This window comes from Haemaphysalis longicornis, unplaced genomic scaffold (genome assembly GCF_048455015.1).
Source record: "Haemaphysalis longicornis isolate Haplotype H1 unplaced genomic scaffold, Haemaphysalis longicornis Haplotype H1 scaffold_2, whole genome shotgun sequence".
Lineage (NCBI taxonomy): Eukaryota > Metazoa > Arthropoda > Arachnida > Ixodida > Ixodidae > Haemaphysalis > Haemaphysalis longicornis.
The window spans coordinates 69617899-69644804 of record NW_027526295.1 but is presented as its reverse complement, the minus strand read 5'-3'; the positions used below and the strand labels follow the sequence as shown (position 1 = coordinate 69644804).

General features: G+C 50.2%; 1 protein-coding gene and 1 long non-coding RNA gene across 3 annotated transcripts; both read right to left on the bottom strand.

Annotated features, from left to right (window-relative positions):
- Nucleotides 1-280: 280 nt before the first annotated feature.
- LOC144168974 (tRNA (uracil-5-)-methyltransferase homolog B-like) lies at nucleotides 281-9302 on the bottom strand. Its single transcript, XM_077697977.1, has 4 exons — nucleotides 9173-9302; nucleotides 6719-6835; nucleotides 4205-4292; nucleotides 281-499 (listed from the first exon to the last, which is right to left on the bottom strand). Exons 2-4 carry the CDS (start codon nucleotides 6795-6797, stop codon nucleotides 304-306), a joined length of 363 nt encoding a protein of 120 aa, XP_077554103.1. The 5' UTR covers nucleotides 6798-6835; nucleotides 9173-9302; the 3' UTR covers nucleotides 281-303.
- Nucleotides 9272-21791, bottom strand: LOC144168975 (uncharacterized). 2 transcript variants are annotated; one of them, XR_013322318.1, is made up of 5 exons: nucleotides 21539-21791; nucleotides 21362-21477; nucleotides 15961-16015; nucleotides 12498-12612; nucleotides 9272-9410 (listed from the first exon to the last, which is right to left on the bottom strand). It is a non-coding gene; the product is annotated as an uncharacterized LOC144168975 (long non-coding RNA). The 2 variants fall into 2 exon arrangements; XR_013322317.1 differs by having other exon boundaries at nucleotides 21362-21791.
- Between the last annotated feature and the right edge of the window lie 5115 nt (nucleotides 21792-26906).

Here is a 26906-nt window from a genome sequence, read left to right as displayed (position 1 = left end):
AAAAAACCACGTTCACTGTAAGTGGGCTACACTGTACATCAAAAATATTTTGGTAGCACTCTTGAGTTAATATCGTACCTTAATTATATATTGCAGGGGAACCTTTAACCAAAACTGTACACACTGAAATAACAGTGAAACCCGTCACATAGCTGCGTTGCACCACAATTATGGCCTTGGGACCTTCAAACTCTTTCATAATGCCAACCATTCGTACAGAAATTTAAAAAAAGAAAGAATGAAAAGTGAGAAAGAGGGAGATGTGGATGCAGTAGCAGCACAGAGAAAATTTATTGCACATCTCTAAGAATTACAGTAGGTACACCCCAGAAGTTGAGCCGATTCCACAGTGCGCAGGGCAGCAGTCGTCCTCTGCCACCCAAACAGCAGTAGGAGCTTGCAGTGCCCAGTCTGTGGGAACATGTCCACCGGACAGGCCAGGAGGAGGAGGCAGAAAGGCGCTCCCACTTTTCGTGCCCGGGGAAGGTTGCTGCACAAGCTGCACAACACACATGAACGCACTGTATAGCAAACTGTCAAGAAATTCCTAGGGTCACCTAATGAAGTCTGATGATACTTATTAACAAGTACCTTACTGATGCACTGTATTTGTGTCTTTTTCTTCGCTTCCACCTCTTCATCCTTTGGCCCGAAATACTTTGACCCCCCTGTGTACTGCCACTCCCGCTGTGTAATGTTCCCATGTCGTGGCAAGTGCTATTCCACAAGTTTTGCATTTCCAATTCAGAGTTCCGTGCAACTGGCACGTTATCCCCACAAAGCTGGCGATTCCTGGCCAATCTCCCAAGTTTGACGAAGAAAGGAACAACATCACAAATAAAAAAAAAAACTACGATTGTTCCATCGCTGGCAACATGTAGTGATAGCATAGTGGGAACACCTTTTATTTATTTGTTTATTCATTGTTTTATTTACTTATCTGAGAAATTCTGCTGGCCATTAGCCCGAGACGGAGGGGTGCATATATCATGCACAAAAAAAACAACGACAAAACTCACCCCGTGTACATCTGCAAAGTATATAACATGAGCTAAGACATCAACACTATAAGTAACTTAAAGGCAAAACAACGTGTCAGAACAGTGAAGAAATGCAACAGGCTGCTACTGCAGGGACCAGGGTTCAAATCCCATCAGACCACGTGTTTTTTTATTTATTCATTATTATGCTAATTACGTATGTAATTAGCATAATAATGAATAAATAAGACTCAGAGGACAGTGATGCCCCGGGGAAACCAAGACATTAGAGAGAGAAAAACAAGTTGGTAAAATGCCGTAGCTCCTAAATACAGACGAAAATGAAAAGAATGCAACTTTTACCCTCTTCCGTCCAGTCCATTTAGTGCCACAGTTGTGAGCTGCACATTTTCAGTGGAACAGGACTGGATGAACAATTCGATGCCAGTAGCATCACTACCCTTCATGTAAAGGTCCAAGGGAGCCCAGTACTCTGCAACAATCTGATGGAGAGGACCGCTACTCAAGTGCTACAACATGTTAGTAGCGGTCCAGGGCTGAGACAGTCCTGGAAAGGATGAATTGTAGGGCACGCTGCGAGTGCAGGTCTGTCACCGAGGAACCCCGCTGTTACGTTCCCCCTGACTTACGACGACCCGCTTCGTACGACGGATTACCGCAGTCCCGGCAAACTCTCCATAGAAACAATGCATGAAAAACCCCGATGATATGACGCTCGGGTGCATGCGGTCCGCTTCATACGACGGACCCTGGCACGGATAAACCGGTACTTTTTCTAATATTTTTGCACCTCTGCGGCGCCTCGTCCTGATCTCCTTTATTCTCAACCCCCGTTTGACGCTGCTTGATGGGCAAAGGTCCGTAGGCGGGCCAGGCCACTTGCTGAACAGCCGCAAGCAAGCAGGCAGGTACTCGCCTGCAGGAGTATTCCTGCGACAGCCCTATGCGGCAGAAGTGCGCCAACTGCGAGAAGTCAAAGTTCACGTGGCAGCGGACTGCAATTCGGAACTCCTGTCGAGCCGCCGCCGAACGCGAAAACACATACGACGCAACTGTAGTGTGTCGGGTCTCGACTAGATGGCGCCACGGCGACCATCATCATCAGTGGACTCTAGGCGCTCTAATAAAGCAAGCTCCCCGCCGGGGCGGGTTACGTTCCTGCTGGTAGCATCGAGTGTGTGCGTGTCTCTCAGGGCTGCATGCTCTGCCGGGGCGGTCCCTCGGCGTACCCGCTGTCGGGTCTCGACTAGATGGCACCACGGCGACCATCATCATCAGTGGACTCTAGGCGCTCTAATAAAGCAAGCTCCCCGCCGGGGCGGGTTATGTTCCTGCTGGTAGCATCGTGTCTGTACGTGTCTCTCAGGGCTGCGTGCTCTGCCGGGGCGGTCCCTCGGCGTACTCGCTCGGCCACCCTCAACAGCAACCCCACGGCGATGACTGAACACCCGCTTTCCCCGCCCGATCGATCCAAGTTTCTTCCTTTGACGACGCTCTCTCTACATCTCTGCTCTTTGCTTACCAGCGTCTTTCAAAGCCGCGTTGTCACTCGCTCCTTTTTTTGGTAGACTGCCTACACTCAGGTGCGTTCCCCGCAACGGTGGAGACATGTATACGTTGGCGCCGCCATTTCGGGTCAATCGCTGCCCGCTGCAGCAAGTCACTGTAGCAAGACTGCGCTATAATTTTCCCCACAACACGCTTTACTCGCAAAGGTTGAATCAACATATCTATTTCGCATTGCAGGATCTTGTGGGAACCGAAAACAGCTATGTGTTGAACATTTTGACCCCATAGCAGCGGCACATGACCGTTCAAAGGCTGTCTCCACCACGCACGGGAATGTCATTTTTTTTCAACTCTGCATTGTACTATCGTTACTTTCACTTGACCTTGGCAGTTTCACAATCGCCTTTTCCCCTCTCAATGTGCTCAACCACGTCGGCTTTATCTTGCGCGCCAAGGCACAAAGCCGACAGGCTATAAATAGCGCGGGACGGCACGAGTGTCGCGTAACGTGCACCGCTTGGCTAGCCGGCTAGCTGGGACGCATGGGGGGGGGGGGGGAATTTTGACTGGAATTGCAGCAAAAGGTACGCAAATCACGCGAGAACGTGATAAATACAGTAGTTTAAATAAGTTCACAGCCCCCCTGTCGCATGAGAGCGTCTTCAAGGCCGGAATTTATCCACACCCTGGTCGTACGACACCCCGCTCATACAACGCTTTCTCGTGGTCCCTTGAAAGCCGTACCATCGGGGTTTCACTGTATTGCAAGCTGGTTCTTCACCTGATTTATAGCTGGTTGCCTCTGATGACTAACAGCCTGAAATTAGTGAACCTATTCACTCATCCCTAGAACTTCACCACCGACACTCAACGACGTTTTCGCATTTCCTGTTTTAAAAACCACTTAGTATTTCATCACGTTTCTACTACTAAGCCTCCCCGTGCTACTTCAGGAAAAAACACAGCTGGGGTATTCGGAGGAAATTTTCGATGTGTACATGAGTTCCTGCGTGCCTACAACTCAATTTTGAAAGGAGCTGGACAAAAGAGCACGGTGCATAAGATAAGTGAGATCGTGATCTGGTGTCCCATTTTGCTATTGATGCTAGTGGAGAGTTGGAACATGATTCTCCTTTGCAAGCGGGATGAAATACAGTGATGTGCATTACAAGGAGCTCCTTGTTCCATTTCTCACATGCACTGACCTTGCCTCTCCTTCCTCTCTCCTCGTCAAGAAGCAGCCAAATGAACCGCTCTCCTTTCTTTCTTTTCTTTTTGCATGCTATCTGCAGATTCACTCAGCAAGAAATTGTCACCAGCTAACCTGGATTTACTCTTTCTCGGAACGACGCAAAAAAAAGGCACGAACAAGACTTAATTAACGGGACACAGTGCAGCGCCCTGTTTGCGTTTCGTCCATGCCTTTTTTTTGTGCTGCCCCAAGAATGATTTACTGACACGCCCTAGCTTACACCTTACTACATGTACTCATGTATTTGCCCTTTTCTCTTTTTGCACACCATTTGGGGATTCACTTGGCGAGAGAATGTCGCCAGTGAACCTAAACTAGCTCACACGCCCGTCCCACCAACTCGCATCCCAAGCGTCCCCAGTTGTACAGATGTCAGCAGCATTGGTGTCCTCGTATGGTTAGTACTCTCACCCTCCCCTCACCCTAGCACCATGCAACTCACTCGACGAAGTTGTCCATGGCCGCGCCCTCGGGCTGGCAGGAGATGTAGACGAGGCGCTTGATGTGACCGCACTTGCACAGCGCCCTACCTGCAGGGCACATACCACCCCGCACGGGACTGAACCAGTGCACGCAACAAAGCCTTGAGCAGAGTATGCCACAAGTCGTCCCCATTTTCATTGAGGGAACAGGGACGAAAGCGAAAGAGGAATAGGGAATCACACTCGGCGGGAAAGAAGAGGAGACACAGGCAGCCAAGTTCTGCGATGAGGCAGCAAGCAGCTCAACGGAAGTGCCTCGGCTCTACTTGATTGGGGTGAACACACTATGGGGGGACAGATGGACGTAGCAGGCAATGTTCGTTGCTAACAGCAAAAGCGCAAGGCTCCAGGTACGGTGAATAAAAGTTCTCTCTCTCTCTCTCTCTCTCTCTCAGTAAGGCGTCCATTCCCATTAGATGTGATTGACAAGGCAATTGTGGCTGCCACAGTGACAGTCTTTCATGCTGAGAGGAAGAGATAAACTGTTTGCATGGGAGATCTTACTGAGCTGACCTCGTCCATAGTTGGACTTCCCAGTGAAAAACTTCTACGATAAAGGCACCTGCATGCTAGCTGCCACCAAACTAATTTAGACATGAGTTCTCACTCAACACGACGAAATGCATTGGACCATAAACCTAAGGAAGCTCTCATGCAGGCAGTAGAAGTTTTTGTGCAGGACTAATTCTTCTGTGTGACCAATTTAAAGCACGTAGCAGCTAGCCGTGATCTCACCAGTGTTTGCAGGTCAGGATAGGTCTGACCCTTATGGCAGCAGTGGAATAACTGAACAAGGCAACGAGTGCAGCCAATCATTGTCCCTGGGTGGTCAAAATTAATTCGGAGCCCTCCACTACGGTGCGCCTCGTCGCCTGTGAAGCGCCGGCGTGTTAAACCCCCGTAATCAATATCACACCTTGCTTCTTTTTTTGAAGCACACACACTCCTGGGCCCATAAAAAAAAAAACAGGCCAAGGGCCGACAACATCAGAACCCACCACAGCATTGCTTGAAATTTTGGAAATGAGAAGGCTTCGTGGTGAAGCGTGCCTGAACGTGGAAATGAAAGATGCGTACTATGGTACAGCTGGAGCCACTAAACAAGGTTCATTTCGTCGCTACAGGCACAACTCTTTGCCAGCTGAGAGGCTGCACACCATGCGGTGCAACCTGGAGGCAGACATCGACAGTGGGTGTTTAACAGACACCGGTAAGCCACGCCTGACTGCAAGGCCTCACACATTTAGCTCAACAAGTCAGCGATGCCTGCCCATAAACTTCACGAGGTTGGAGCCACCCCAAGGTGCCACAAAACACGCAGTAATAAAGTGATGGCGGTGGAGAGAACATTCGATATTCCCGAACTCTGCTTCACCAAGCACATTCGTGTCCACCCACTGTGTGCAAGCCAGGGACATGGTTCTCGTTCACAGGGAAAAGTCAGCACCGCAACTGAAAGCTTGGGGCCATCACAGTTTCTTCGGTCCTTCCTTGATTTCAGCCGCAATGACCCCCATCCCTATCCACTCTCTAATCCACGATCATAATTCCCGGAGAAGCCGCTCAGCATTTTCAAGCAACTCAATAACGTTGACGTATTTCAAGTGGTAACACGTTGGCATCACTTCGCGGCTGTACTGCGATGAAGTCGAGTAGCCTGCATCCCACACCCAATGTTTGTCGGCCTCCGTTGGGGCATAGTGGCGCATGGTTCTTTTTTGTAATTTGTAATGCTTTCTGATGACGCACATGTGCCCCCACCAATGGCATTTCCCCCTCCCAAGTGTGTTCTTGCTCTGTGACCATGACAGGCACTTTCTTTCCCTCAGTGTGGCACTCAAGATCTCTCGTTCCGTGGCTTTCTGAGCTGATTCAAGTTTGCTTCCTATGTGCCTTCCGGGGCACCTAGACGCTTTTTTGCTCCATCAGTGAACACTAGCAGCACGCACTCATTGCAAGCCTTGCTTGTCAGCGACATGGACAGGCTACTCCCCACTCCCAATCCCCAGCACAAAACAAAGAAGGGAACGCACTATCAGTAGACCTTGCCTGGCCTTAAAAACACAAATGTCGCGCAGTTTTCAACTCTCACTCACAAAGTTAGCCAGGAAGAGCATATAACTGGCTAATCAGTGCTGCGCCGAGAAACTTTTCGAAAGCATCCAACTCTGACGAATGGTGTGCAAGGGAACATCAGAGCTTGTGGATTCCTGTCAGCACAAGTAAGAAAAGGAAGGTATGCATCTGCATATGACTGCAGTCCACACCTCTAGTGCCAAGCAGCAATCATGCAGCGCTGTTGCCACTAACACTCGCAAGACCAGCCATGAAACAGCAAACGTCGAGTTCTGAGGAAATTCTTGCACCTGCTTATAATGAACTATCCAACAGCTGTTTGCCAGAGGCTTTGCACAAGGCTATGTAGAAGGCTGTGTTTGATACTGAAATACGAGCCATTCAGGGGAGGCACTCACTCAGACCTGCCTGACCAGAGTTTACGACAGCACAGAGGTCGTCGGCAAAGAACTGGCCGCGTAGCTCGGGAAGCAGCATCTCTGCCCGGCCAACCTGGTAGCACGCGTTGTTGACGCCTGCGCAATGAGGATGACACACATCAGCACAAAACTGCGGGGACCACTGTTCTCCTTCAAGCGCAGACACACACACAAAAAAATGAGTGCTTCTTGCAGTGCTTTTACCTGGCCGGATTCTGAAGCTACCTCGTGGCAATGTCGGCTCAACAAGGGCACAAACTGTTATCAAGGTAGCAAGGTATGGAGGTTTGTTGGTACTTTGTTTCGCTTAGGCGTGACGTGCACACCAGGCCAAAACACGTCGTCCTTCTACTCGATTGCAGGCTAGGCTGATTTGCGGAGATCAACAGTGCGCAAACACAGCCGTGACTTACAGCCAAACAAATCGCTTGAATATAACAGAAAAAGACGCAATCCTCCAAGCACTGTCCACTCCTTCCTTTAGCTTCCCAAAATAGCCCGCTTTTTCTTTTCCTTGGTGACACTATGCTTTGTAGCGATCTTGGCAGCCTCCCTCAATAATGCTGCTGGTGTCATGCAGACTGACGTGATACCTGACAAAATGCAGACATGATTTTCAGAAACTTTCAGGCACATATTTAAGATGTGAGAGCTTAGAAAATTTTGCTTGCCAGTCCAGGAAACAACAACGCAAGTAAGGATAAGGCCGGATTGGCCTGTGGTTCCTTTTGCACCTCAAGCATCGATCCCTGCCAAAGAGAGGGGAGACATGTTCCTGTGATCATAATCCCAGAGGACTAACATTTCTGACTTGTATATGAATATGGCATTCTGTTGCGCATTAGTAGGGCCACACTGATGCGCCACAGTTCAATCCTCACAGCTCCTTGTGACAATCATAATGATGGCCACATAAACTGCGATAAGGACATCGCTGTATATGTGACTGGCCCCTTGGGCTTTTGTGCACTTATTTAATGACAAAGTTAGGCCTAACGGTACAGACATTGACTCCCTGAAGGTTGGCCTGCTCGTGCGCTGGCAATATGTACTGGCCAACCTTCTGCCTACCCAAGAACAAACACAACACACACACACATGCAGGCCTCATGTATTTCCACACACCCAGTAGAGCAAAGGCAGTCACTTATGGGCCCAATAACCAAAAAAAAGTGCTGTACCAAGTCTCACTTACTCGCGACCGAGGCTTGGCACCAACTTCACTGGCGAAAAACCCTCCGTTCTCATGCAAAAATGACGGGGTTCCACCCACAAAACGGCCTGGTTTTAGCTGCTTGCAAACAAATTTCCGAGGCTGTTCTTCACAAACTTCTCACGTGGATCGACAGAGCTTCACGCAAAAAGAAAATTTGATAACATCAAGCCGAAGATGAGAAATATTCCGAAAAATTTAATAAGCAGAAAGTTTCAAAAATAAAGTATGCCAGTCGAGCAGATAGATATAATACCGGTGCAGTTTTTTTGCGCACATTTGTGTTTGCATGGCTAAGCGCCGGAACTGAACTGACCAGTATGTTCTAGGTACCGTACCGATCACTACTGGATGGTACGATTGCTAGGTTTTGCCAGTAGTCACAGCTCACACTTTGAGCAAAGCAGAGCCTGGCAAACTTGAGGTTTAAATTTACCGCCCTTTGATGGCAAGCGTCCTCCTTAACCAGCTACTCCTCGGCATGCTGGCTCTTGTCGGTGCTGGCTAGCTGGCTGCGTAGGACAGTCGTTATCAGGCTGGTCAACTGAAGAAACAAAGCTTGATAACACGCATTGTTGCCAACTACGGAAACATAATGCACAGGTATAGTCAAGCAACGGGTGGAAAAACTGTGCTGCTCGGTGTTAGGCCAGGGAAAAACATTGGGCATGTATTATGGTTTGCGTAAAATCGGTTATTTCAAATAATTATTTCAGCACATCTTTAGTTTTTTCAAGTGTAAGGCTTTGCAACAGTGTTGGGCATGTTGGGCAGTGTTGGGCATGGACGACTGTGTAATCAGCTATTTAAGGTATTTGATTGAGTACTTCCCTATTTGGCATTTGCTTCAAGTATTGAGAAATATAAAATATTTCACACCAAATAGTCCACCTCTAACTTCTCAAGCTTTTTGAACGGTAAAATTAAAGCTTCTACAGTTCAAAGTCTTTCATTTGTACAAATAAGATCACAAAATCGCAAATAACACTATACAGCTTGACCTTGCTGGAAAGCATGCACATCCTCTACTTTCCCCTCAAGGCTGAGACAATACGGCGGCTTTCTTGCATGACATCGCAGCTATGCGGAGAAGACAAATATGCCAAAAAATAAAAATAATAAATCTTTTTGCAACGGTCTCTGGAGAACAACTTGAAAGCGCGATAAGCCTAGGGCTCAAGTGTTGATTCTGCCCAACAGATCCATTCTATTAGATTTACCTTTTAGATGCAAAGCATCTCTTAGTCGACCCTCCGTCGTCCGGCGTCCGCACCTCTCCTGCTCGTCCCCCTCTCCACGCCAGTTGTGATAACGCCGCTCTCCTCCTCGCCGCTCGGCTCGTCTCGTGCCGGCTCAGGAAGACACCGGCAACACTGTCGCTCCAGGAGCCCTAACCAGCTGCGATAACGCCGCTCTACTCCTCGCCGCTCGGCTCGTCTCGTGCCTCCGAAGACAAGGCTGCACAGAGGAGAGTTGGCGACGCCGAACGTAAACGCCAGCGTCGAACAGCGGATTCCTCGCTTTGAGAACGAGAAGCCGCTTTGAAACACCAGCGGCGAGTAGCTGATCCAGATGGCGTTCGGCAACATGACAACGCTTCGAAACGCCAGCGTCGAACAGCGGATTCCTCGCTTCGAGAACGAGAAGCCGCAAAACGTTCCCCACTGCTCCATAAATAAAGAAGACACTTAATACGCTACTACACAAGTCTTTACTCTAACAACCAATTAACACGCTACTACTCCACGGCTTTGCATCCCCTCAGGGTTCCCACGTGGGAAGATGGTGTAATTTTTTTTCCCCTTTATTTTCCAGCTGAGGCAACTTAGTGGAACTGGTTCAGTGTTTGCTTACATGATGGAGCATTTTTTATTGAAGGAAAGGTTAGCCCAGTCCATGCTCAAGAGTATGGTGCCCACTTTGCATGGTGGCACTGGTGGCCAGCAAAGTGGAAGACTCGTCGCCTTGTGCCAGCAATTCCCTACAAGGACACAGCGTGTGTCCCTAGCATTCTTCGTTCTCACTGTGTGGCCCAGACAGCAAGCTTGGCCTGCATCAGCCACCATGCTTTAAAAACCACGTCGTCTCCCGGGGATGCATTTCCGCTCACAGTGGCTGGGGCCACAGTGAGGACTGATTGACACTCCAAAGGGAAACCTCAATGATTGCCAGTCAGCATCAACACAGATCATGGACGTGAGCCTCTTGGAGCATCCATGCTCACAGCTAGCGATTCAAAAAGGCAATGCCAGACTCCTGGGCCCCATTTCTTGAACAGACTGCGTACTGGTAGTCTTATTGGCAGCCTAGTCTAGTTTATGGACTGCAATAAGCCTGCGAGTTAGACTCCGACTACTGCACTTTCCGGAAAGTGCTCAGGCTAGGCTTGAGAGCAGTCCTAATGACGACTATAGGGACAAAGTGTACCTAGCTGTGCATGGCAGCTGCCTCTAGGGAAGAGCAGGGAATGCGCCGCAAAACTGCCTGTTGGTGTCGCCGGCGTCCGCCAAGCGTTTGTTTCAAAGAATGATCAAAACAGTTCAAGAAACGTGGTCCAGCTGGCTGAGTATTTGGGCCCTGTCCCGAATATGTTACGATGACCCACCGCCCTTGGTAGGCCACCTCCTCCAGCCGAGCCGCAAGGTTTCGTTTGCCGCAGACGCCGTTGTGGGTCACAAGCACAGGTTGTCCACTACACACTGCGTGCCTGCGAAGCCCGCTGGACTGCCAGGAAAAGGACCTGCGGTGTGTGTACAATTACTCCCAAGGAGGCCGGAATAACGCTACGCCGTGGGAGTGAGATGTCGCGATGTTGCAACCTCATTGTGCTTTTGGTCTCGCCGTGAATTAGACAGTTGTGAATTGGCTTCGGGTTCATTGTCAGAGACTCGGATGCAATGAGCACTCCAGCCGTTGGCTGCCAGCTACGTTACAACCAAGAAGGGAGAAAAATGTTAGGAGGGAGCACAACGTCAGGCGGCCCAGCTTCGGCAAGCCAACCTCCTCTGAAGCCGCTTTCTCCTCTCCTCGGGCTCCTCCCGTGCAATGCATCATGGAAGATCCACCACTCTCAGGCCCGCGGTAGCATTTAGTGGCTCCGGCTGGCTGCCGGGGGAGGTGGAACGAGCGCCGTCGCAGAAGGCGCCGCACAGGATTGTTCGCCAGCGTTGCGCTCCAATCCTCGTATCGTGGAAGTACTGCCGTTGTCGCTGTTCAAAGCAAGGCGAGACTTCGATCGCAATCTCACGAAGCACCCTCACGAGCTTCAAGCCGAATTTCACTTCTGACGTTGGATCACACGAACGCGCCGCCGTAATCCCTCACAAGCACGGAGCGGCCTACGGCTGCACGGTGTTTGCCAGTTTGCCAGGTGTGCTGTGACGACTGCGTTTGGCAATCTGCTGAGAGTTATCGCGCCACCTTTCCTTTACATTATAGCGCTGTAACGAGTGTCGTATCGCCTGAGAGGTGGTGAGACTAGCTTTGGTTTCGCGCGCGCGCGCGCATTTCCATACGTTTGCCTTTTCGGTGCCCCGGCATGGTGGCACGTTTTTGACTCCTTCAGTGCATTGGAAAACAAAAGGTACAGAACCCTTATGTTGGGTGTGACCATTTTCCACCTCACATCGCAAACAGTATGCCGGCTATTTGTCCGAGGACCACTCGATCGGTGCGATACGTACATGGGAAAAAAGCGAATGCTAGATTACGCCTGGGAGGGACCTTGCTGAATTGTGGACTGACTGTGCCTTGGCAATAAACGGTTGATTACCTAGAATGGGGCCTGAGCGGTAAAGTTGAAAAGATCATCTCCACTTCTGCACGGCGGCGGCACACACCTCTTCGACTGCGGCGTGGACTTCAACGGGTCCAAAAGCTCAATAAACAAAGATGTTTTCTGTCTCTCCCGTCCGACCACGATCAGCCCGCTGCGCGTTTCGGGTTGCAGGCAGCGCTGCGCGCAATGACTCGTCGCCGAAACCCGATACGCGGATAGAATGTTTGTTACCCCCTACGATTCGTTATGCCATCTTGTCTGCAGCATGCTTTGTCTCTGCCTGGAACAATCCAATAGAGGGTGTACTGACACAATTATCAGCTTCATGGCAAATGTGGTAAGCTTTGGTAATCTCTCCATGTTCTCTGAACTCAACACGTATACACTGTCGAACCAAAGGACACATTTGCACTGTTTGCAGTGCTCCACGAGCACTCCGTGGGCTTGTGATTGCTTCCATGCATTTCAGTGATCCTTATTCTTCCATTTTACCATACGTGCTAGCCCCCACCTAAGCACTGCTGAACAGGTTTCCATGCCAGAGCAGAGTGGTGAAGCTACCGGCCCAAGTGCACGAATCCCCAGCCCTAACTAAGTACTCTACCGGACTTCAAGGAGCACACAGGCCTGAAGCGTACATGTGTTCAGAGTAAAGGAATTCTGGAAACCTGACACCGCGTCTTCTAAACATCTGTGGCCACACGGTTGGCTGTTCCCCCGAGCCCTTTGCAGCTGGAGCTGCCTCGCAGGTCAAGGGTCACACTCACCAAAGGGTCGCAGGGAGCAGAGCAGCCCGCAAGGGTCGGGAGGGAAGGTCGCGTTGGGCTGGCACAGCCGCTTGCCCAGCCTCTGCATGCACCGCTGCAGGTCCTCACATTTGACCTGCACACACCGAGGTCAAAGGTCAAGAGGCAAGACCCGCAGCATTCCTTCCTGTGCACCGACTGGTAGAATCGGTTCAGCGGAACAGGAAATTCAAATTTTGGGGGTTGAACGCCCCGAAGTTACACCTGCACTACGAGGTGCCCCAGGGCTGGGCTTCGGATTAATTTTGACCACCTGGGGGGAATCTGTAACCCGCACCGAAATCGTGACGAGCAGGCGTCTTCACTTTTCACCTCCATCAGAAAAGCAGCCACTGCGGCCAGGATCAAACCCACATTCTTGGACTCAGCAGCTTAACACTAAGAAACCATGCTGGGTCCACTGAAACAAAAGGCACAGCTGTAGGCACAACGCAATGGAGATGACCTTCCCTTGACCTCTGGAACAAGGGAGACTTTCTGTTCACCTACTTCCCTCGCTTGACCCTTTAAGGTCACCGCATTGCACTTAGAGGGGTTTGTTTTAGCTGCTCTGCTGCCAGGTGTATGCCAGACGCTCCCACGAACCAAAGAAGAAAATAGAGCCGTGTAAATACTGGGAATTTCAAAGAGATCATGAATAGTGCATGCTATTTGGCTCAATTTGAAGCAAAGTTTCACCGGTTTGCTGTTTTTTTATAACTCAAAATTTACGAGTATTAAACAATCAAAAGTTGATTTTGCTGCTTGACAAGTGTATTTTTTAAAGGGACCCTAAAGTGAGGGAGCAAGTTGCCTCATATCGGTAGATTAAAGGAGCCATGAAGAGAAAATGCAAGTTGGTTTTATTTGAAAGATTTCGTGTTTTATAGTGCCCCCACCGTTTGTCCGGATACAAACGGTGCTTTATTCACTGAGAAATTAAACAATTTAGGTTAAAATTTTGATTTTCCCGCTCAATCGTGCGTTTTTGTGGTCCCAAATGACATCACAGGAACCGACCGCTCTGCAGCCTAGAGCACCTTCATTCACGCATCCGCCGTACAGGGTAGAGACACATATACGCTGGCGCCGCCATTTTCGGTTGCTCGCTCGCCGCCGAAGCAAGTCATTGTGTCAAAACCGCGCTAAAATTATCGCCGCAACGCGGTTTACTGAAGAAGTTTGAATCATATTGTCCGTTTCGCGTTGCTAGGTCTCGTGGGAAACGAAAAGAATAACACGTTGAGCCCGTTGGCCCAATTGCGGCGGCACGGGACCGTTCAAAGGTTGTCTCCACCCTGTACAGCGGTGTTGGTTTGTTCCAGCGTGTTTGTTTTTGCCCGCATTTAAACCTGGCTTGTTTTTGTTCTGGGAGAAAATATTCGTTCCCTGAAACAGTGCTCGCTCGACAAATGGGGTCACGTAAGACACCGTTGCTTGCGTCAATCGGCCAGTGTCGTCTGAGACAACCCCAAGCCCCGTAGTGCTGTGCAGCGAAACCAAGCATGCTGTGCGCAGTACGAACAGCAGAACGCATCAGTACTTCTATGTTTACATGTGCTTCCGTAACTTCCACTGTTTGTCCCATCATTCTTATTGCTTTGTAAAGAATGTGCCCTAAATTTAAGCGCAAATCGCTCGTTCGTCTAGTTTGTAAGTTCTACCTAATTTGCGTCTGCTTCTGCCAGCCTCCGCCAATCGCAGAGCTTAGCTCATGTGACGACATAGGTTCTGTTGCGGGAAATGAGCTGGTGGGTCGCATGACCATTCCCGTTTTTCCTAATTATGTAGCTTATTTGAGCGAAGTTTACGTTAAAAGTGGTGTCAGTATGATTCTAACGAGACAATCTTTTGAATGAACCAAACTTGTGTTTTCTCTTCATGGCTCCTTTAAATTGTTTTGAGTACAAATATGCCCCTCGCCGCAGCAGCAGTTGCTTATTAACAAAGAAAATACCAAAAGCGTAAAAACAGGTGTAGACTTTCCCGCACTAAACCTGAAATTACACAGTGCGGAGGCATGGTGGAACGGGATCAGCAGAGCTTGCTTAAGCGTTTCCTGAAACAAGCATGGAGGCAGCACACACATGCAAATGTAAAATAAATGCACGCGGGAACGTCTGATGGTCACATGCTTTTCAAAACACACAAAGCACAGCAAGCACGCACAGTAAAATATGATGCCACAGCCCAGGCGGTAGTCTGTGTTTCAGTTTCAATTTCATCGAACTGTTTCGCTCCGTGTGCAAACACAGTCACAATATGCATGCATGCGGGTGCATGCCAGAGTCCACTGCACCTACTGATCACTAGCGCACGTACACATGAAACAGCCAGCGTCAAAAGTAGATCATAATGAACTGACTGACCAGACAGAGAAGAGGCGACCGTGAAATCGTTCTATCAACAGCAAGCGTAGTTTCACCAACTGCTCCCAGGTGGCACCGCGTCCTCGACATTCATGTGAAATCTTCGCCGACATCCCCATTTCCTACCAATAAGGAGCGTGTGGCCAATTTTGCTGTGTGCCACCACGCCAAGATGGCAATAAATACACCCTTCCTGATTGGCCGCGACAAAAGTGAAAACCAATGAGGACAGGCTTTCAGGAAAGTGGCACAGGTCGAGTAATACCAGACTCAGCTGACTCTGGCCACTTTGTGATGGGCTTGGAAACGTCACGACAAAAATGGAAGGGTAATGGCAGAGAGAAACGCCAGCTCTAATCATTTCTTTCTCAGCAAACAAGGCATTGTTGGTTGACAAGCAAAAGCTGAGAGGGCTATGGAATACGCGATCTTCCAGTTGAAACAAACAGTTGCTCAGCCTTTAGTGTCTCTTTAGGCTTTGCCGTACACACCATACCCTTCCGCTGACTTTTCCCACACGACACCACAGCTGTGCAGGAAAGCCTGCCTAATGTGAGCCTCACACAGACCAAGCACGTGCTAAACCCTTGTGTGCATTACCTAAGGCATGTAACACGCTGTTTGCGCATAGAATTTGTAAGAAAAAAAGAAACTTTATTTCACTTCGTAGCATGAGTGAGGGCCCATGAGTCGTGCCTGTTTACTACTATCTTGCATCAGGATACCACCTGCCTTAAAAATGCTTTGCAAGTACCCTTCTTTTTCCCGACATTGCCTGCCAAAGAGTTTTTTTTATTGCACTGCTTTGCCATCTTGTCACAAGGTTTTTTTTCTGAACCACATTTTACCAGCAACTGGTTACAATTTCAACTTTGGTGAAACCAATATCGCCAAATTTGACACCCACTACTGGCATCCCCAGAAAGTCTTTCATTTTTCGATTCTGTCTTAGAACGTATCCACACGTGCCGGCAATCAGGGCACTGCCAAAGGCATCTACATCTGGAAAAAAAACGAAAAGAATGTCCCCGACACCTTACAACCGCAACATATGACACCAAAGCGGGGCCACTCACCAAAAGCTGCTTATTGCAGGGGTACTTCCAGAGCGGCGTCACCACCATGGCCAACCTGCAGCAAAATGGACGCAACAATGTCGGGGCACACAACACATTGATCGGCACAACTGCCCAGGCTGTCCGCACAACAGCAGATGGAACGTTGGTGTCGCCCCAACCAAGTTGTTACTCATTGTTTAAGACGGCCATATTGATACGATAGGCCAGCCAGTGTCTTTCTGAACGACTGTCAAGGCCTACTCGGGGTTGCACATAAATCCTCACATGCCTCCCATCACTACACCACACAGTATGCACTAAAAGTCACACATTCAATTGTTGGAATGCCGGTGTTGTGTTATGATAGTACATACATTCCTGATCATCTGGACACATAAGCAGGAGTGCCCCAAGGTTCAATTTTCTGGTTTATATTAGAAATACTACGTGCTCAGCCCAGTCACCATTTCGGATGTGCCCTTAACAGAATGACTGTGCAGTGTTTATAATCTCAAATGAGACCTGCAATGCTAAAAGTTATCATAGTGGAATATCACGCGTAGGGCGCAAGACTCCAAGCATCTAAAACCAAGTGCATCGTATTTGCCCAAAAGAAACACGTATTAAGTTTTATGCAAACTTTGGTAACACGAACTTGCAGAATACTACCATCCAGCTGAAGTACCATGCTGCCAAACTTTCAGCTAACCCAAATTTCACTCAGTTAGTTCAAAAGCCCTATGCAAATTATAGCAATGCGTTTTTGAGACAGCACTGATATCAGTCTTCTGTTCCCAGCCATTTATTATAGAAATAAATTGCCATGGAGTGCTGTGAATTCGCAAAACCTGACAATTGTCTGTAAACTGTTCACAAAAACTGAGCTTTCTCAGAAAATGCATTCATGTTGAGAAGAAAGAAGTTTTTTTGGAGAGGGTACGTGTATGTATTCTTGTTTGCTTGCTTATTAGTCAGACGGCTCATTTTCACGCATCATGCCCTTGACTGCTCTCTCAAGAACATGGCAACCGAAATTTTTTTTAAACTGCATTTAAGTATGCTACCCCCGTTTATTCATGTAAGCACACCTGCAAGCACCCACAAAGGGCCCCAATACGCACAAATCAAATCAAATAAAATCTATCACTGAATGGAAACCTCCCAGAAGCCAACTTTTCTCTTCAAATTCCAAGAGAAAAAAATAAAGCTGGCCTTTTTCTGGGGCATGAAACCAAGGCCAGAGCATATCCAAGGCAGTCGCTCCTCCAACTGAGATGCCAGAAGGGCTGGTCAGTGGCAGCAGCAGAGCTCATCACATCATGTGGCAACTGTGTTTTTCCTGTTGTGTACTTCATAAACTTCAAGCTGCAGCTTGCGCAACTACGCAAGGTTACCAAGCCAGCAACCAAGTTCTACTCATAAGCAGTGAGAGTTGTGATTGCACCCTAGACCGATACCACTGGTACGGAGATTTTCGATAGCGCCGGCTTCAACTGCTGCGCAGGATGACCGACGAACACCTCTTACAGTCCCACAAAACATTTCACTAGTGCCAAAATTCTCAATCACGTTAGCACCAAAGAATCTTTGAAGCCACAGATAAGCGGTCAAGGAATCTGCAAGGTGCTGCAAAGTCGCTCAATAACACGTCACTTATAAAACTGACTGCCCTGCAAGTACGTTGAAAGGCTTGCGTAAAGGAAGGAAGAACACCCTTTGCTCGCAGCAGCGCGTTACGGAGAGCTTTGCTCGGTTGTGGGTAGTAAAAAGTAACAGTGTTACAGTTACCGAAGCCAAATAAGTAAGTCTGTTACAGTTACAGAACTTTTGAAAATAACATGTTACAGTTACTGTGAAAATGTAACGTCATTACATTTCTATTACTGTATAAAACTAAGTAATCGTTCACAAGCCAAATGATAGAGTTCATTTGGCATAAACGTACGCAAGCACGAGGGTAGTCAAAATTGCGCGTGGTAAAACCCTAGACAAAGGAAACCTAAGAAGGGCACACTCAAGATGAGCACATACAATCGCTGTGTCCGCCTCATTTTGTTGCCTGTGCCTTTTGCACCTTTGGCGTCGGGGAATGTATTTGCAAAACTCATTGTAACTTAGGGCCCGTTCGTTTCACCTGCACCACGACAACCAGATCAGAAGGTGCAGCACTTCGCCATTCCTTTCAGTGGCGAAGCTTGCGGCCCCTGAACTGCACCGTTCCAGTCACCAGTGGTTCCGATGGGTGCACAACAAGTCCACGGCTTTGCCTGCACTTCCTGCAGAGCAGGTGCAGAAGCAGACGCGAAAAAGCCGCAGCTCTGGTTCCCCCGATTATGCAGCATGGCGGAACCGGCTTTGCACTGCTGTGAACTGGTTCAGAAGGTGCAGGGTGAACCGAACAGACCGTTGGGGTGACTTGTTTCTCAAAGCTGGCATCAGAGAGCTTCCCTCTTATCGGAGGTCTCATTTCCCATTTCTTTTCCTTCTTCTGTTCGCTCAAGATGACGGAATACTTTAAGACACCACCTCTAGGAACGACCACCGACCTCAGTCTTCTACATGAAGATAATCCATCCTCTTAGCAACCTTCTCTCCTAAACTGCGAGGGGAGCCGTGTTGTGGGTGAATGGTGTCGCGAAAGAAGTCTGGAACAGTAGAAAGCGCGAACTGTATGCACGCCTTTACGAGTGTTGTTATCAGATAGTTTCTCTAAAAAAAGGAAGTAATGTAATGGTATTTCCTGTTACAGTTACTCTGTGAAAAAGTGACAGTGTTAACAAAAGTGACAACTAAAAAGTACCAAGTTACAGTTACATGCAACTAAAAAAAGTAACTAGTTACCGGTAACGTGTTACTAGTAACTAGACACTGCCCAATACTGGCCTTGCTTTGCTTCAGGCCGCTGTCACATCTGTTACTGCATCCAACTTAATGAGTTTTCCCTGTTAGAGGCGCAGCGCTCTCCTCCAACTTGATGAGAAACCTGCTTAAAGGAGCCATGAAGACAAAATACAAGTTGGGTTTATTAGAAAGACTGCTTAGTCCCGATAACAATGATACCAATATCATCGCAATCTTCGAAGAAATAACGGAGATATTAAAGAAAACGTGTGAAGCAGTCGCGACCCCCTAGCCAATTTCCCGCAACTTTTCTATGACGTCACGGAACCTTGTTTGTGCGATTGGCGGCCGCCTAACTGACTTGTCGCGACGACACATGACTGGACGTCTGTAATCGGGCCTCTAGTTCCATTTGACCGCATCACTTGAATGCTGACGTGCAGTTAACGCACTGAAAATTATGTTTTATTGTTGGCCCGTATGATGTCATTCATGCTCGTTACACGTAACTGTGGCGCTATATTTGAAAGTTTTGAAATACTTCTTGCTTTTTCTTCGTTAAAAAAACATCTCTTGCGGCTGTAATGGAGCTGAGTGAGATACCGAATCCTAATTCTTTCAAATTAAACGAAGTTGTATTTTCTCTTCGTGGTTCCTTTAAGAACAGTGCAACTGGAGAGTGGGGTGCATTGACAAAGGCGTCCAGGGATACAAGAGGGGCCTGAGGAGCATGTGTTTCCAGCAACCCTTGAAAAGAACCCTTGCGCTAGGCCAAGAGGGAACAGAGAAGCGATCCGGCTCATTTTTTTTATGCATTCATAATTTTTAAGTTTATTAGAGATGATCTGGAAACGCCACCACAACATGTCAAAACCTTGCGGTACGTGGCCGACACACAGCGCAGTACAGTTGAACCTCGATTCAACGAAGTCACTGGGACCCGCAGATTATTTCGTTAAATCGGGAACTTCGTAAAATTGAGAGAACGACAAAATTATTGCCTCGAGAAAAAGTTTGAGATTTTCGTTTGCACACCCTTTGTAAGCATCTCGAGAGCAGACACCTCTCGTAGCTGGCCAGTGAAGTCAAAGCGTCCTCGACAAACCGCCTCAGAATGTCGACGTCGTCCATCGCCTGGCTTGGTGTGGGCACGGGAGCTTTAACCGTATCCGGATCATTCGCATCTCTAGACTCCCCTTGTGCGCCGGAAACAAGCTGCACTGTCTCCTCGTCATTGAGAACTTCTGTTGTGTCAGTGTGCGCGCGTCTGCGTGGGCGTTCAGAAAGTCGTCAAAGTTCTGATCTGCAGCCACCTTGTAATGCTGACGAAGCTCTTCCCAACAACTGGGTGATGCCTCTCCCTGCTCGAGCAACAGCACACTGCCAGCTCGTGTGCTTGCACCCTGGCAGCACACCAGACATTCTAGACGCCATAAATTTGGAAAAAACTATTTTTATACGCATCTTTTTTCCTGGAATGTTTCGTTAAATCAAGTTTGGCAGCGAAGTTTATTTCTTTATTTCGAGTTCGTAAAAGCATTAAGCCTATGGGCAAGTGCGGGGGGAACCCGAATTTGTTCGTTAAATCGGGAAATTCATAACATTGGGTTTCGTAAAATCGAGTTTTCAACTGTACTCCACCTGACCGCAGCTTTTCCTGTAAACGTTTTATTGGTTTTGCCTCTGTTGTTGATGGTGCTTGAAGTCTGTCCCTTTGCTCTAATGACGCTGGCAAAGGTAGCTGCTACTTACTCCCCACAAATGAGGTATAAGATTTTTTTTTTTCGACCCTTTCGACAATTCTCCACCGTCTGATACTGCATTCGTAAGGCTTCTTTCATTCGTCATTTCGGATTGCTTCAAGCTGCCCGAAAGCAATTCTGCATTTTATACCCCTGTCACACGGGCACTTTCAATCGGGATTGAAGTTAATCGCGATCGAGTTTTCGAGCGCGCTCGGCGTACTGCCGCTGCTACACGGCAGGTTTCAATCGCGATTGAGAAGTTGAACGGGTTGCGCTCGTGTTCGCCAGATGGCGCTAACCATGTACTTGCGGCCGGCGTCTGGTAACTTCGCGCGGTCTTAGGTATACGTAACTATGTAAATATTACCTCACTCTTATTTGGGTCAAGTTATTTGACACAATTTGTGGCGTTAGTTGAAGTTGTAACATTCGGTGCCAGTACTGAGCGGGGACGAGAGTATCGCCGCTTTCGTTCGATCGCGCTTGGAAGCCTCGATCGCGCTTGAGAAACCAGGATTGAGTTCGAGCGGGATCGAGCTCGATCGCGATTGAAACTGCCGTGTAGCAGGTGCCCGATCCGGATTGAGCTCGATCCGGATCGACTCAATCGCGATTGAAAGTGCCCGTGTGACAGGGGTATTACTTCCCCGTGGAATTTCTATCGCTAGAGAAGTTTTGGACAGGCCAGGAACTGCTTAAAACTGCCATGGACTAAGGAAAATACGACCACTAGAAAGCGCTGATATTTGAATACATCCATAAGGAAACCAGTTCTTCGAGAGTTAAAGAGCGCATCTGGGCCTCGGCGATCCCCAGCGCATTCGGCAGCTCACTTGTCGCATTTGTTGTCATCGACGCGGCACTTCTCGCGCGGCTTCACACGGCGGGCGGTTCGAGGGGAGGCACCGCGGTGGCAGGGGCGGCGGCCTCCTCGATCACGGGAACCACCCTGCAGCAACAAGGAAAAAGCACCTCAGCGTATGCGAGCGCATCGTCGCACTCGCCCTCACCACTGGGCTGCCGCGGGAAGCCAGCGCACGGTGTCCGCGCGTGCGTCCTTACGAACGAACACAGCGCAGATTTGAACTTGGCCAGCTCGTGCAAGACGCTCATATTACCCGACCAAACCCGAGTGGTGTGCTACGGGCTATGCTACGGGCGACAATAGCAATGCTGTGCTGGTTGTACCAAGCACAGAACAGGGAGATTTTGTACCAAGTAGAACATCCGAAAACCCGCCGATGCATTGTGCAAAGGAGAGCCATGAACAGCAAAAGCACATGACAGCGGGTTGATGATGATAATGAAATAATTCTTGTGGTCGGCTATGCGTGCGCTGTCGCACTCTTAAATCAAAAAGAGAGAGAAATGCTAAACTTGATTTCACACAAATGATAGAGTAGTAATCTTTACAGTTAACCACCTAGACAGAGAGGCGGACGCCCGGAGAAGAGTCCGAACCAGCGCTACAATACTTGTAGTAAATGTTTGTAGAAATAGCATTACATTAGCTCGTAGGCCATAGAGCTACAGGTAATATAAACGTTTTTTTGTGTAATAACGTTATGTCATAGAAATATTTTTTTTAACCACCTCGACCATCTGCTGTGAAATCGCTGAGGGCGCTGCAAGTTGGCGCGCGTGTCGTCTGCTCGACAGCTGCGGCGAAGCAGACGACGAACATTCGAGAGAGAGAGAGAGAGAGAGAGAAGAACTTTATTTATAGATCCGGCAAGATGTAGTCAGCGGCCACGCAGGGCTCGCACTACGACTCTAGTGTGATTCGAATAAAGTCTCTTGTCACACCGGGCCTTGGACTCGAGGGAGGGGAGTGCCTTGACAGGGGTATTTGGGTCCCGCTGCCGGTGAGTCCGGCGTGTGGTCTCCCGTTCTCCTCTGTCTTGCCAGAGCCTCCTCGAGTTGCTGGATCGCCCACTTTTGCTGGTGGTAATTGTCCGAGCGAATGCACCGCTCTAGTCCCTCCGGGAGCCGGTCTCCTGGCACCCCGGCTCCCGCCACGCAGTCTTCGGCTTCCTCGCCCCGTGCGGGATCGCCCGTGTTAGCAGTTCTTCCACACCTAGTGATGTGGCACAGAGTCGCGAGTTCACTGTCACATACACTGCACACAGCACTCACGAAAAGTTCGGGACACGCGTGCCTGGCCCACGCGGGAGTCAAAGCACACTTCACTTGCAGGTGTCTTAGGAGCACCGTCTCCGCTCGAGAGAGGTCTCGATGCGGGTTCGGGTACTCCCTCCTCGCCTCCCGATGTCTTCTGAGGATATCCCCGTAGTCCGTCAGGACGGCGCTCGTTGCTTCTTCGTCAGGATCCGCGGTGACTTGCGTTTCGCCGGCCCGGCACATGGAGAGCTCGCGGGCTGCAGCGTCTGCGTCGTCGTTGCGGTTTTCGACGTTTTCCAGCCGGCCCATGTGAGCCGGAAACCACTTGATGGTCGTTACGGGGCTGTGGGCTCGCGGATCCCGCGAGGCCCGTCCGAGTCTCACGATTCGTTCCGCTCCTTCCCATACCGTACTCCTTGCAAAATTCCTGATCGCCGTCTTTGAATCGCTCAGGATCGTCTTGACGCCGGGTGTCGCCAGCGCCAGGCCAATCGCCGCTTCCTCGGCTTGGCCCGGGGTCTTCGCCCTCACCGACGCGGCGTTGATCAGCTCGCCCGTGGACGATCTGACCACCGCTACGGTGAAAGCGTTCGCTGTAGTCGGGTACTTCGCCACGTCCACGTGGGCCGCGGCGTCGTCGTGTCTGTAGATCCTGGCCAGGGCTGTCGCCCTTGCTAGGCGCCTTTCCCTGTCCCTCTCCGGGTCTACGTTCTTCGGCATAGGGAACACGATGATTCCCCTCGCCTCCTCGTCTCCGAGCGGTATTCTGTCGCTCGTGTCGCTGTTCTCCCCTCCTTTGGGCGGGTTGATGCCAGCCATGTCGAGGATGCTCCTGCCCGTTCTCGTGCAGCTCAGCCGCACCAGTTGGGACATGCGTTGGGCCTCGCTGATCTCCGAGAGTGTATTGTGCACTCCCAGATCCAGCAAGGCCGACGTCTTCGTCCCCGGGAGAAGTCCCAGGGCGCTCCTGTACGCTTTGCGTATGGCTGCGTCGATCTTGCCCTCCTCCGATCTCGTCCATCGGTGGAAGGCTCCTGCGTATGCGACCTGGCTAACGACGAAGGTCTGCAGAAGGCGCAAGAGCCCTCGCTCGTTCATGCCGTTGTATCTCGACGACACTCGCTTAACCAAGCGGGTCGTTATTCCGATTTTCGTGATCATGTTTCTCAGCGCCGTGGTGTTGGTTTGGACACCGTCCACGTGCATGCCGAGAATCTTGATGCCGGGGACGTGCGGGATGAGTTCGCCGTCTTCCGTTCGTAAGGCGATGTTCTTGGCCGCCTCTTGCGCCGCCGTCTTCCTGTATCGCCCCGGTGGCGGCAGCACCAGGAGCTGCGATTTTTGCGGTGAGCAGCGCAAGCCTGTGCTCGAAAGAGCGGACTCCACCGCTCTAACCGCCTCCTGAAGGTCCGATTCGATTTTCCCGTCGCTCCCTCCCGTCACCCAAATTGTGACATCGTCTGCGTATATGCAGTGACGGACGTCGGGGCCCAGCGCCTTCAGCCGTTTGGCGACCTCGATCATCACCGTGTTAAATAGGAACGGCGAGATCACTGAGCCCTGCGGTGTTCCTATGCTTCCGAGTCTTCTTTCCTCGAGCTTTCTGTCTCCCAGCGACAGTCTTGCCGTGCGATTCGACAAGAAAGCGCGGACGTAATTGTAAGATCTTTCGCCCAGGCCTAGACGAGAGAATTGCTTGAGGATTGCCGAGTGTTTGACGTTGTCAAAGGCCGCCTGAAGGTCTAGGCCCAGGATGGCTCGGTTGTCCTTGCCAGGGACGCCTCCCGGGGGGTCTAGTACCTCTCTCTGTAGAAGTAGCATGGCATCTTGCGTCCCCAACTTCGCTCTGAATCCGAGCATCGTGTCGGGGTAGTAGCCGTGCCTTTCCATGTAGTCGTTCCACCGGGCGTTGAGGACGTGCTCCAGGACCTTGCCCACGCAGGACGTGAGCGAGATCGGTCGCAGCCCCTCTATACCCGGTGGCTTGTTCGGCTTTGGCAGGAGAATTGTCTTGGACGTTCTCCACGCCTTGGGGAGAGTTCCGTTCCTCCAGCACTTGTTAAAATATATCGTGAGCTCCGTGATGGATTCGTCGTTGAGGTTTCGAAGGGTCTTGTTCGAAACACCGTCCGGGCCCGCCGCCGACTTGCCGTTGAGGGCTTGCGTCGCCCGACGTACCTCCCATTCTTCAATGTCCCGGTCCAGATGTGCGTTTGGAGGGCCATCGTAGTCCTCTTGTTGTTCCCTTTTCGTTTCCGGAAGGTATCTGTCGTTTAGCTGTTTATGCATTTCTTCTTCTCCTAGCCTCCTGGCCGTGGTGTGGAGAATTTGTGTCATGCGCGTGCTCTGGAACTCTCTGCCCTTGGTCTCGTCCATGAGCGTTTTCAGGAGTTTCCAGGGGCTGCTGCGGTGTAGTTGCCCGTCTATCTTACTGCACAGCGCAGACCATTGTAGGTTGCACAGTCGAGCGCTGTGTTTCTCTATTTCTCTCCCGAGCTCCGCGATGCGCTTGCGGAGTTTTTTGTTGTGTCGTTGTCGCTTCCACCTCATCTGTAGCGACCGTCTGGCTTCCAGGAGGTGCGCTAGACGCGAATCTATCGCTTCCACCTCCTCGTCCGATTCGATGGTCTTCGTCGTGTCCTCCACGGCTTTCTGAAGGCTTTTGATCCATTCGTCGATGTTTCTTACGCGGCCCGGCTTGAACTGCCTGAAGGCGTCCCAGTCCACGATCTTGTGCTCCTTGTTGTTACCTCGTCGGCCCTTTTCGTGGGCCAGCGGGATTTCCACCTCTAGTATACAGTGGTCGCTGCCGAGGTTGTGGCCGGTGTTGTTCCACCTGGCCGCTCCTCCCTCGGGAACCAGTGCGAAAGCCAGGTCTGGGTTAGTGTCGCTTGCTACCGACGTGCCTACCCTCGACGGCTGCGTCGGGTTCGTTAGCAGGGTGAAGCCTGCATCCGCGGCGTCCGCAAGCAAGTCCCTGCCTTTGGCCGTCGTGCGTTTGTACCCTAGCTCCAGGTGGCTAGCGTTGAAGTCGCCGCACACCAGCGCTATGGCATTGCCCGTGCCGGCCATTTGTCTCTTGGCCAGCTCTTGCGTTGCTCTGATCTTCCCAAACAGAGACTTGAATTTCTGTTTGCGATCGTACGGGTTACTATATACGTTCGCCAGCAGAAAGGACGTCTTGGTCTTCCTGCTTTCTCTCCGGCGTGACGACCCTTTGCCCGTGAGGATTATCTCCGTTACGCAGGTCTCCATCGCCATGTTCTTGTCCCCAAGAAACTGTGGGTATTCCGTGTATGCTAGCCCCTTCCTGATGAGGGTGCATACCCCTTGTGCTGCCCCTTTCCCGGCCGTCCGGTTGGAGGGGGGGCAGAAGTGCGATTTGTATCCCAGGAGCTTTGGTTCCTGCTCCATGTGGGTTTCCTGTAGTGCGATTATGTCTGGCCTCCTGTCCGGTTCCAGCATTCTGATGTGTTGCTGTAGGACCGCCCTGCGGCGTCGGAAGCCATTGGCGTTCCAATGCCATACTCTTATTGAGTTACGACGATCCATCGTTAGTGTTTGGGAGGACCTCGCGTATTTGACGCATCATGTTGTCGAATTGACACGTCACCTGCTTTTGAAGCTGCTCAAACTGTTGAGCGATTTGCTGTTGCACCAGTTGGGTACACCTCTGGATGATTCTCTGCTCCATAGCGTCGAGATTTCTGTCCCATTTCTTGTAAATGATCTCCAGTCTTGCGATTCTGTTGTTTAGTCCAGCATAGCCTATCGGGCTCCGGGCTATTCTTATGCTGTGTGTGTTCTCCTCGGACTGTACCGATGACGACTCTCCGTCCTTTTCGCTTTCTTCAGGAATGATCTCCTCCTGAATGGCTGTTTCGTTTCCGTTCGCGGCCGGTTCTAGCTTCCCTCCGGAACTTCCGCCCTTTCTGGCTTTCTTTGGTCTTGGGCGCATAGGAGGTTCCTCCTCTGACCCGTCTGTGGAGTCTTCCTGAGTCTCCATGTCGCCGCTTTCATTGTCCAGCTCCCCCTTGCGGAGTTTGGCTATCAAGATGTCCTGTTTGTTGATGTGTTCTCGTTGTTGATGGATGGTACGCTGTAGGGCCTCTACAACGACCTTCATCTCCTGTAGCTCTCTTTGGATCTTCGAGAGTTCCGTCTTTGTTTCTCGGGCTTCTTCTTTCTTGTCCGCCACCTGGCTCTTTGCCATATTCTTGTTGTTTTTGCCTTCTGCCGGCACAGCTGCTGCCGGAG

What these genes read in the sequence shown, in the direction of transcription:
- LOC144168974 (XM_077697977.1), bottom strand. Translation starts at nt 6,797, where the DNA reads ATGCTGCTTCCCGAGCTACGCGGCCAGTTCTTTGCCGACGACCTCTGT. An exon ending in CTCTGGTCAGGCAGGTCTGA is followed by an intron (nt 4,293 to 6,718) that starts GTGAGTGCCTCC and finishes TGTGCCCTGCAG; the next exon opens with GTAGGGCGCTGTGCAAGTGC. An exon ending in GCCATGGACAACTTCGTCGA is followed by an intron (nt 500 to 4,204) that starts GTGAGTTGCATG and finishes TGTGTTGTGCAG; the next exon opens with CTTGTGCAGCAACCTTCCCC.